Source organism: Bidens hawaiensis, unplaced genomic scaffold (assembly GCF_021521415.1).
Source record: "Bidens hawaiensis isolate Kalapana, Puna unplaced genomic scaffold, B.hawaiensis_p1.1 tig00035914_1, whole genome shotgun sequence".
Lineage (NCBI taxonomy): Eukaryota > Viridiplantae > Streptophyta > Magnoliopsida > Asterales > Asteraceae > Bidens > Bidens hawaiensis.
The window spans coordinates 1-12,207 of record NW_027496253.1 but is presented as its reverse complement, the minus strand read 5'-3'; the positions used below and the strand labels follow the sequence as shown (position 1 = coordinate 12,207).

The window sequence follows — 12,207 nt, the reverse complement described above, 5'->3', positions numbered from 1 at the left end:
TTTGAATTCCGCATGTCCAGTAACCCGCTTCGATCTTCTGTTTAAAAAAATAACGCCCTTTTCTTCAAATTCAACAGACATGTGATCTTTGTTGTCATGTGGTGAATGATTATTTGGTTTCTAGCTTTCTAATTTATTCATTCTATGAGTGTACAGTTTATTATTATTGTTTTTTAGAGTTCTACACTATTTAACTTTGTAATCCATTTTTTTGTACAATAAGAGCTTTTAGCTATGACAACTATGAAAAGATTTAAATCTCTGAAACGAAAAACACCATTTGCCTGACCAAGTTTAGTTGATCTAGATAATCTTCCGTGGGGTCTTGTCGATGGAAAAAACTTTTAGATTATCACCCTAATCAAAGAGACGGGATACGGAGAAAGTATTGCGTTAATGGACCTTTAAGTGTTACGAATGTAGCTGTAATTGACCGTTTAAGTGTACGAATGAAACTGTAATTGACCGTTTTCAAAAGATGAAATCACGTAGAGGACAATTGTAATATGTATTTTGTTTATCTTTAATGAAATTTCTTGTTTACATATCTATACGTAGTTTGTTTAATGTAAATTTTTTTACCCGACCCGTTTTAGTTTACCCGACCCAAATTGACGAGTTCTGGGTTGAATTTTTTTTTGACACCCACTGGCTAAATTTTCTGGATTCGTCACTGACCGAAAATGCTCGGTTCAGTACCATAGACAAAAATTCGATAAATATTGTTTTGAATATAGGGTATGATTTAAACATATTTATTTTTCATTTACAACAATATTGTTTTGAATATAGGGTATTTTTTTCATGATATCACACTATTATTTTTAATTTATTCGACCACCTTAGAGATGGTACCAAACATTATTTTTTACTTGAACCGTATCCCAACTAGTACTTTGAGAATGAATAGCCTCTATAACACGTTCCACATACCCTCTTTCTCCGTCTTGAATCTCCAGCATCATTTCGCTAATTTAAATAACTATTGACGTCTCTCCTACAACACCTAATGGATCTTGGTGACCCTTCCCACAACAATCTCTTCACGTAAGATGATTTCGCAGTCGGTCAAGCCGCATTAAAAGCTGCTTCAGGTAAGGTGGCAAAACATGAAAAGACGTGTCTTGACAACCAACATGTATTTATTCCTTTTGCTTTTGACACTTTTGGTTTCTTCGCGCCTGAAGCTGTGAAGCTACTTACCCGTGTTTAGCAGGTCATGCATAGTAATGTTATGACTCCAAGATCAGCAAATATAGTTTTTAAAATATTGGGTTTTGCGATTCAAAAAGGGGTAGCGGCGCAGCTTGTTGCCCGCTTGCCTTCTGTTCGATGTAATCTAAACTTTTCTTTAATAAGACTGTTAACCTATTAAATTATTTTTATCTTTTCATAATCCTTTCTAAAATCTACATCACTTTGCTCGGAACTTTGAACTAGGAGAAATAATAAAACGGAAGACTTTCAAGCACCGATTTGGTCAAAACGACCCTCCCGCTAATAGACAAGGAATGGGCTTTCTATAACGCCAAACTTTTCTCAAAACCATCAATGATCTCATTCCAATTATTACTAACTACCAAGGTGAAAAAAAGGCATCACACCAATCTTACACCCTAATTATTATGGACTCATGACAAGTCTTGAATCAATTTGATAATGAAACATATCACAAGTCTAAATCAGTTTAATGAAGTATCTATCACATGCTTGGGAACAGCACCGCGATTGCGGTTGTTGTTGCAACCTATTTGTTCTGAAACATAGTCTCTAACATGTTGAACCGAATAACCAGTAATAATGGCAGCTTTAGCTCATGCAATCTTTTCCATTATCCCTCTCTCGACAAATGCAAATACTGGCTGGCTGTATAGCTGTTGTTTGAATAAAAAAAGGTTGCATTACAATTTTGATTTTTAAGGCCAACTAATATATAAAAAATTTTATTGCATGCTTTTATTAAATTCACATATAACATTATTCAAATTCAAAAGTAAATAAGTAATGGTCAAGAAAATGTTGATCTCAATTTTAGAAGTGAAAATTAGATAGTTCTTGACTGATTAACAGTTTGACTTTTAAGGTCAAAACTAAAGGTTACCTTTTCAATATGAAAAGTTATAGCTTTGACATGAAAAGTCAGCCAGTTTGACTTATGAGGTCGAACCATATCAATTTCAACGTGTAAGCCATTAAGTTGACTGTCGAAGCACGAGATGAATCTGACCTGATCCATGACGATGTTTCCACGGATTTCAAGATGAACGAACCACGTCTTGATCTTCTTCTCCGGCTGGTTGGGATCTGCAATGACTTTTTGGGGGTGTGGAGGTGACCGCTAAGAAATCTCCAGGATCTCTTGTTCACAGACACAAAAATATGGTGGTGGCTCTTATTGAGAATGACCAACCCCTAATAAGGAGGTGGAGACCTCCTTATATAGGGAGCCTCATGGCCACCATCATGGTACCCTAATGGGCCTAGCCCAGTTAGGGTTACCTCCACAAAACCCCCTCAGCCCAATAACTTTGTATTAGTCCATATAATAAAATAAGCCAAACATAATAAATTTAGGGTCGTAAAACCGGGTTTAGTACCATACCCCTACAAGCCCCCCCAAGTCCAGCGTTGCTCCTGGGCGCGCAAGCGTTTAGGTGGAGCGCTGGACTTTATGAGGTGTGTTAGGGCGTGAGGCGGTTTTTTCCCTTTTCTTCGGCCTTATCTTTATTGTCTTTGAGTTTTGGGAGGTTTTCTTCATGATGGTGACGTGTTGTGGTTTTTATGATAATGATGGTGCACTAGCATGAATAAGATATAGCACGCCGAATAATAAAAGCCTGCGCGCGAGGCGACTTACGAGCTATGAGAATAATAAAGCTTGCGCGCGAGGCGACTTATGAGCTATGAGAATAATAAAAGCTTACGCGTGAGGCGACTTACGAGCTATAAGAATAATAAAGCTTGCGCGCGTGAGGCGACTTACGAGCTGTAAAAATAATGAAGCCTGCGCGGGAGGCGACTTATGGATCTATGAGAATAATGAAGCCTGCGCGCGTGGCGTCTTACGAGCTATAAGAATAATAAAAGCTTGCACGCGAGGCGTCTTACGAGCTATAAGAATAATAAAAGCTTGCGCGCGAGGCGTCTTACGAGCTATATGAATAATAAAGCTTGCGCGCGTGAGGCGACTTACGAGCTGTAAAAATAATGAAGCCTGCGCGCGAGGCGACTTACGGATCTATGAGAATAATGAAGCCTGCGCGCGTGGCGTCTTACGAGCTATAAGAATAATAAAAGCTTGCGCGCGAGGCGTCTTACGAGCTATATGAATAATAAAGCTTGCGCGCGTGAGGCGACTTACGAGCTGTAAAAATAATGAAGCCTGCGCGCGAGGCGACTTACGGATCTATGAGAATAATGAAGCCTGCGCGCGTGGCGTCTTACGAGCTATAAGAATAATAAAAGCTTGCGCGCGAGGCGTCTTACGAGCTATAAGAATAATAAAAGCTTGCGCGCGAGGCGTCTTACGAGCTATATGAATAATAAAGCTTGCGCGCGTGAGGCGACTTACGAGCTGTAAAAATAATGAAGCCTGCGCGCGAGGCGACTTACGGATCTATGAGAATAATGAAGCCTGCGCGCGTGGCGTCTTACGAGCTATAAGAATAATAAAAGCTCGCGCGAGGCGTCTTACGAGCTATAAGAATAATAAAAGCTTGCGCGCGAGGCGACTTACGAGTTATAAAATGATGATAATGACTGGCCCACAAGGGCCTCCTCCGCGCGGGATGAATATCCCGGCCTGTTTTCAAAATAATAATGGAGGCACAAATGGCCAGATAATAATAATGATGTCATAGGTGTTTGTGCGGCTCGTAGCCGAACCTGCAAAAACATGTCAACTAAAAGTGGATGTATTGCATGGTTCCCATCCTCGGGCAAATTATGAGGTGTGCCCAACCTTTAAACTTGGCGCGTGGCCTATGGGTTTATGAGGATTCCCAACCTTTAAGTTTGGCGCGTAGCCATATGGGATATTATGAGGATTCCCAACCTTTAAGTATGGCGCGTAGCCATATGGGATATTATGAGGATTCCCAACCTTTAAGTATGGCGCGTAGCCATATGGGATATTATGAGGATTCCCAACCTTTAAGTATGGCGCGTAGCCATATGGGATATTATGAGGATTCCCAACCTTTAAGTATGGCGCGTAGCCATATGAGTACAATCATGGTTGTTCTTATCCTGATTTGGATTAGACTGTTCATTTGTTATGTCGCTTACGCGCGGCCTGCGCAATGTCTCCTTTATTCTCACGCGCAGATGTGGTGCGTGAGCGTGCATGATGCGTGAGCATCTAATATGCATGAGCGTACGTGAAGCCCAATAACTTATGTGATGCGTGAGCATATGAGATGCGTGAGCATGTGAGATGCGTGAGCATACGTGATGCGTGAGCATACGTGATGCGTGAGCATATGTGGTATGCGTGAGCATACGTGATACGCGTGAGCATTCGTGATGCGTGAGCATGTGATATGCGCCACGAGCATACGTTTTGGCTGTCTTCATGAGCATGTGATATGCGTGAGCTGTGGCGTAGAGTAATCGCCGGGAGCGCGCATGCGATCCGCTGTGCCGTAGCGAGCTATATGAATAATAAAGCTTGCGCGCGTGAGGCGACTTACAAGCTGTAAAAATAATGAAGCCTGCGCGCGAGGCGACTTACGGATCTATGAGAATAATGAAGCCTGCGCGCGTGGCGTCTTACGAGCTATAAGAATAATAAAAGCTTGCGCGCGAGGCGTCTTACGAGCTATAAGAATAATAAAAGCTTGCGCGCGAGGCGACTTACGAGTTATAAAATGATGATAATGACTGGCCCACAAGGGCCTCCTCCGCGCAGGATGAATATCCCGGCCTGTTTTCAAAATAATAATGGAGGCACAAATGGCCAGATAATAATAATGATGTCATAGGTGTTTGTGCGGCTCGTAGCCGAACCTGCAAAAACATGTCAACTAAAAGTGGATGTATTGCATGGTTCCCATCCTCGGGCAAATTATGAGGTGTGCCCAACCTTTAAACTTGGCGCGTGGCCTATGGGTTTATGAGGATTCCCAACCTTTAAGTTTGGCGCGTAGCCATATGGGATATTATGAGGATTCCCAACCTTTAAGTATGGCGCGTAGCCATATGGGATATTATGAGGATTCCCAACCTTTAAGTATGGCGCGTAGCCATATGGGATATTATGAGGATTCCCAACCTTTAAGTATGGCGCGTAGCCATATGGGATATTATGAGGATTCCCAACCTTTAAGTATGGCGCGTAGCCATATGAGTACAATCATGGTTGTTCTTATCCTGATTTGGATTAGACTGTTCATTTGTTATGTCGCTTACGCGCGGCCTGCGCAATGTCTCCTTTATTCTCACGCGCAGATGTGGTGCGTGAGCGTGCATGATGCGTGAGCATCTAATATGCATGAGCGTACGTGAAGCCCAATAACATATGTGATGCGTGAGCATATGAGATGCGTGAGCATGTGAGATGCGTGAGCATACGTGATGCGTGAGCGTACGTGATGCGTCAGCATATGTGATATGCGTGAGCATACGTGATACGCGTGAGCATTCGTGATGCGTGAGCATGTGATATGCGCCACGAGCATACGTTTTGGCTGTCTTCATGAGCATGTGATATGCGTGAGCTGTGGCGTAGAGTAATCGCCGGGAGCGCGCATGCGATCCGCTGTGGCGTAGCGTAGAGTGATCGCCGGGAGCGCGCATGCGACCCGCTGTGACGTAGAGTGATCGCCGGGGGCGCGCATGCGACCCGCTGTGGCGTAGAGTGATCGCCGGGGGCGCGCGTGCGACCCGCTGTGGCGTAGAGTGATCGCCGGGGGCGCGCGTGCGACCCGCTGTGGCGTAGAGTGATCGCCGGGAGCGCGCATGCGACCCGCTGTGGCGTAGAGTGATCGCCGGGAGCGCTCATGCGGAATCCGAAGTTGATCCACAGGGAGCGATTTTGATCCGCGGTGGCGCGCACGATCTAGAGATTTTGAATATCCACATCAGGTAGGTTTTATGTAAAACCAACAGATCTAATAGGATTTATAGATCTATGAATATGAAGTGTGACTGTTGCTCAAACGAACCCAGATCTGAAAAAATCATAACTAGATTTGGTATATTTCACTTAGAAAAAACACAGATCTAAGGGTTTTCCCCAAAAGTTCGGTGGTATTTCTTCCTGTGTATTTCCAGATCTGGAAGTATTTTTTAGATCTACGGATTTTTGGATTTCCATAGAACATATCTGAAAGAAGAAACCGTAGACCCGAGATATTGATGAACAGATCGGAGGGCCGAGACGAGAAGCGAAGCGTGGTTCATTGCCGTCCCACGGATGGCGCCAATGTCGAAGCACGAGATGAATCTGACCTGATCCATGACGATGTTTCCACGGATTTCAAGATGAACGAACCACGTCTTGATCTTCTTCTCCGGCTGGTTGGGATCTGCAATGACTTTTTGGGGGTGTGGAGGTGACCGCTAAGAAATCTCCAGGATCTCTTGTTCACAGACACAAAAATATGGTGGTGGCTCTTATTGAGAATGACCAACCCCTAATAAGGAGGTGGAGACCTCCTTATATAGGGAGCCTCATGGCCACCATCATGGTACCCTAATGGGCCTAGCCCAATTAGGGTTACCTCCACAAAACCCCCTCAGCCCAATAACATTGTATTAGTCCATATAATAAAATAAGCCAAACATAATAAATTTAGAATCGTAAAACCGGGTTTAGTACCATACCCCTACACGACTAACTCACTGAAGTTAGTTGCTTGGGTAATGGTTCGATTATAGGACTGTCTCAGAGACTATGGGTTTGTTGTAGGGACGTTCAAGGCAGAATCGGGAAAGATTGTTTGGAGAATCAACATGTGTTTGTCTCTTTCGCTTTTGATACATTTTGTTTCTTAGCCCTAGAGGCAGTCCGTGGAATTTTTGAGCCGGGTTCAACGGGTGGTGTAGTATTTGCCCCTAAGACCTCAAACTTTGTTTTTAGTAGGATTGGTTTCACTATTCAAAAGGGGGTTATGAACCTATGACACATCTTGTTGCCCATTTACCAGTCACTATGTTGTAATCAGTTTTTTTTTTCCTAATTAAAAAGTTACCATGGTTAATGGATTTTGTTAGATTTTGCCCGATTTTCACTACAAGGCCAGTTTTCACCGCTCCTTTCGACTAATGTCATAGAACAGAAATCACAATATTTTTTCAACCAACATGACGTCATGAATAGAAATTACAATTTTGTTGACTACTAAATTCTAGTTTAATACAAAAAAGAAATATACTACCGTGAACAAAAATAACAAAGCTATATCATTAAAATAATTTTTGCCAATGTTTTAGTTTTTTTTAAATAATTTTCATACAAATGAGTATGGATAATCGGTAAAAAGTTAAAATATATATAAACATATTAGTTTATAAGTGTTTTTAGTGTAGATAATGTAACAACACTTATAAACTAATATGCTTATATGGTACTTTAACCTTTTACCGTTTATCAACACCTATGTAGATTATGTAACCTACGTTTACAAGTTCTCTAATCAAACTAAATCTATTCATAACCCTTATCTAGGTTTCAGTTGAGCCAACAAACATTGCATATCAACAATTTTCGTATATTGTTTTAGAAAGTGAATCATTCATTTTATTTTCACCTTATCTCATTTGTACTTGGGTGGTGTTTTTTAACCTGAACCTGTTTTGAATCAAACCCAAAGCACGCTTTTGACCTTCATACACTCGGTAACTAAAAAAGGTGTACATGACAAGAAGTCAAACCACATTTAAGTTTGTACAATTTAAAGAAAGGCAAATCCATTACTTGTTTCTATTCTCTTTTCAAATGTGAAATTTACCACCATCAACCTCCTACTAGATAAGGTTATATCAATTTACAAATGAGTCGTTTACATCATCCCAACAGATTGTATGCTGGTAAATCTTTCACACTAGTCGCATCTTCGATTGCAAGCTCCCTCTCTAGTTGTGTCCTTGTGGATTTTATAACCTCCTACAAATTTAAAAAAAATCAAGTTCAAATCCAAATGTAGTTTTATTATAAACTGGAATGTTTTACAGTAATAACGTCGGTCACTAGTCCCATCTTATTTCTTTAATGAGACAAAATATATCAAGTAAATGATGTTACGGCATTTCTGATGTTTTGAGCATACATACGAAAATTTGAACTTTTAAATGAGTATATCAAGTTTTAACCAGCACAAAATGAGTCGAATGTAGCTAAAGGTGTACTTTTTTTATGTATACAATCACCTAACTCATTTTAGTTAAAAATTTTGACATTTATTGTAATAATAATGCTTCACTAATCATATATTTTTTTTGAAAAATGGATGAAAATGAACATTAACAACTTCGCAATTGCTTACATTGAATTCCATATATGAAGCACGCCTTGCAAGCCAATGAGCATCCATGAGCTTAAAAGCCACACAATAAAGCTCATCAAAAGCCGATTCATCATTACTAAGAAACTGCAAGAAACGCACCCCCGATAAAGATGTCGGTAATCCTGAAGATAAATTAATAATACATTAACAAACGTGTGACTATATCAAATCAAAATTTCTACTAGTTCACCAATTATATTAATATATTATATAATCTTAAAAATACAGTAAATAGTATGTTGAAGTTAGAAGCTTATACCTGACTGAATATCCAACATTTGCACCAACATGAACGAAATATTAATGCCAGCTACCGCAAACGGGTACTCCCATTCGGCTCTATTTCCTTCTTTTTTGTTTAGAAGGTTTTGAAAAGCTTCCTGTTTCCAATAAAATAACAATTATATTACAAATTCCAACCTTCTACTTATACTCAAATTATGAAATCTGTACATAAGTTATCGAAAATAGTTTTCAAGTAACGAACCGGATATGTGTGGGCGAAGAAGATAAGATTCTCTAGAGATATGAATCCTCCACCCCTGCAAATAATTCTCAAATGTTTAATAACATAACTAATTTCAAAATAAAATTTAACATATAATTAGATATATTACCTGAAGTCGGTTGAAGGATCGTTTCCTTGCCACCCCATATCTTTCCAAGCCTCTGATTTAAGTCCCGGGAGTTCTCGATTTGGATAAGCTGACCGCCATAACTGCCTAAGCGCATCCTGCCACCCGAATTGAATAAATTATTTCTAAAAGATATGAGAAAATGGAAATTGAAGGCGAAAAGTTTGGGTCTACTTATATTGAATTTATAAAATTAAAGGCGAAAATTTCGTATCCGATCATTTGTTCGGATAATGTTAAACGAACAAACACGAACATGATCCGTTCTCGTTTACAAGCCTACAAAAATGTACCAATTTCATACATTTCAAAGTAAAAAGGGAACATCTTTACTTATAAATAGGCCAATTCAGATTTTGATTTGTATTTAATTTACAAAAATTGCATCTTTATGGCGTTACTTTTTTGTTATACAAACATACCAACTTCTTACATATCAAAGTAAAAGGAAACATCTTCACTTATAAATAGGCCGGTTCGGGTCATGATTTGTATTTAGTTATAAAAATTGCATCTTTTTGGCATTTATTTTTCAGAATATAAAAATTAACATTTCCTTACATATTAAAGAGAAAAGAAACTTACTTGATGCTCCAAGCAAGAACCGTCAAAAGGGACCTCCAATCTTTTCTGCAGACTTCTGAGTCTTGATTCCTGCCCAGAAAAGAAAGTAAAATATAAAAATTAATAATACATACAAAGCGCTTAATAAATTATAGATGTAGTTCTATGATTCAAATTGAAATATGCTCAAATGAACCCATTACTAGCTTTGTTTGATAAGATAATATGTTTCATGTTTACATTATCTTACGTCGAAGTCAACATATTCAATGCCATTGACTATACCTGTAATGGAGTGAGTGATGGTGGAAGAAACTTCTTTGTGGGTCCACTTCCTATGGTTGAAGGCAAAGCCAACACCCGTGCAAGAAATGATCCGGATCCAAGCACAACTCTTGCTACAAAGAATACATTGCTCAGAAACTAGCAATAGATATTGCAAAGATATGCACCAGAAACACATGGTTTTATAAAAAAAAATAGAATTTTGGAAATGCAAAACGCCCGTCCTTTTGTTTTGTTAGAAAATTGAAGTGATTAATAATACCTAACCATTGAGCCCATTCAGAAATGATGTTAGAGAATAGAAACGTCCAGTGGAGGCGTTCTTTCCTTTTTTCATCATACAAAATATCTTCAAGCTTTTGTACCTGGGATACAAAGATACTGATTATATATACTTGTTTATTTCATTCTTCTGATAAGAATAAATGATCCACTTGTAATGAGAATGAAAATGAAAAAAAACCTGCAAGTGGTTAGGTTTGTAGTCATGACTTGTGCCTAGTAAAGGTTCCTTTAGGTCATCTAAATCTGCAGCAGCAGCAGCAGCTACGAAATGGTGGTGGTTGTTTTTAGCATCAGCATCCCCCACATGATGAAGTCTTCTCCTCATTATTAATACTTCTGAAGGCTGTTGAAATAATATATGAAAAGTAAAATAAGGACCTAACATTGATGTAATTAAACATGAGATGAGGTGTCAATCTGAATAATTATTCTAACTTGACATTTGAGGTCGAAACTGAGAAGTCAATTAGAGTGATGGTATGGTATGGGAAACTATCGCGAATCCAAACTCCCCTAAACTTCTATGAATGAATAATTAATTAGGTATTACTTATGACTAACTAACTGATGATGAATTAATCAAGAAAGAAAGGATGTTAATGTTACCTGTACCTTGAAGCAGATCGATGAAACCCTAATCAGATGAGATGTGAAGAGAGAAAGAAAAAAATTAAAACCCCTTTCTTCTCTCTCTCTCTCTCTACCCTAAGGAACCCTAAGTGTATGTATACATCTACTTTACGTTACGTCTGCAGCACGTCTTCTTCCCAGAAACATCCATCCCGCATTCATTTTCCCAAACGGGTCGGATCTAAACCAACTGCTCTCACTCGCCTTCTTCATCATGACTTTAATAATAATAATAATAATAATAGAAAAATGTTGACCAACACAATCATTATTGACCATAGATTAAGAACCTAGATGCAAATTCATTATAAATTCAAGATATATTTCATTTCCTCCAAGTTTCAAATCATTTTGACAAATTTCTAACTTATTCCAAAAAATTTAGTGAACCAAACACACCGCTAGTTTTAGTAGACAAGAAAGAGAAGTTGCGTAAGTGATGGATTCGGGGATACCGTTTCAAAACTAGAACAAAGAACACGAGTGTAATACATATATTTATGCATAGACCTTTATCCACCTACATATCCACAATAAGGTTGGAAGAACTTCATATTAAACAATGTCATTTGGCCATGGCAAAAGCATAGCTACTAATGGTTCTTAATTAAGCGCGCCTTGCGTGAACCACACACAAAGTAATGTTTATATTCATTACTAAGGTTGCCCAAACTGGACCGAGAGAACAAGGCTTAATCTGGTTGTCATTCAGGAAATTTTTTGGCAAACCAAATATGGAATCACTAATTTAAGAGACAGAATTATATGAGTTGGGCAACTCAAATACATTACATACTTGTTTGTCATCATACATCAAAAATAAAGCGTTGAATAATATCAATACCAAAAAAACAAAGTTGCAGGACATTGTCTCATCTTTTACACAAAACAGACCAAGTGGTTGTTTTAGGCAGCACCTTGATACCCACGCCCACCGCATTCTGAACACATAATATTGCCACTTCCGCCACAACCTGAAACCAAAAGGCCTGTAAATACAACATATTTTTCACCCAACAAATGATCATGCTAGGTTTTTTTGGCCATGTGGCCAGACACACCTTTGATATCTAAGTTTAAAAAATTGAATGTTTGCGACTTTGAGTCAGGTGGTCATCATATTGCAACATATGTGGGGGTCTAAAACCAACTTCCCTTAAATATGTTAATGGGGGCTATCTGTGTAATCAACTCTAAATAACTACAAAAAATAGAAGACGTTGGGTAGTTCAAACTCATTCGCTGCATGCAATTCTAAGGCTTCAATTATATATTCTCTACTCTTTTATTAGTCAGTTCAA

General features: G+C 39.0%; 1 protein-coding gene across 1 annotated transcript; it reads right to left on the bottom strand.

The window, feature by feature from the left end:
* Positions 1 to 7,974: 7,974 nt before the first annotated feature.
* On the bottom strand, positions 7,975 to 10,601 carry LOC143587888 (uncharacterized). Its single transcript, XM_077069050.1, has 9 exons — positions 10,455 to 10,601; positions 10,254 to 10,356; positions 9,992 to 10,104; positions 9,728 to 9,796; positions 9,125 to 9,240; positions 8,995 to 9,049; positions 8,767 to 8,887; positions 8,487 to 8,629; positions 7,975 to 8,107 (listed from the first exon to the last, which is right to left on the bottom strand). Exons 1-9 carry the CDS (start codon positions 10,599 to 10,601, stop codon positions 8,009 to 8,011), a joined length of 966 nt encoding a protein of 321 aa, XP_076925165.1. The 3' UTR covers positions 7,975 to 8,008.
* Positions 10,602 to 12,207: the final 1,606 nt, after the last annotated feature.

Coding starts and splice junctions, on each gene's coding strand:
- LOC143587888 (XM_077069050.1), bottom strand. CDS start 10,601: ATGAGGAGAAGACTTCATCATGTGGGGGATGCTGATGCTAAAAACAAC. Junction 9,797..9,991: donor CATCACTCACTCCATTACAG/GTATAGTCAATG, acceptor TTTTCTGGGCAG/GAATCAAGACTCAGAAGTCT. Junction 8,630..8,766: donor AATGTTGGATATTCAGTCAG/GTATAAGCTTCT, acceptor ATTTATCTTCAG/GATTACCGACATCTTTATCG.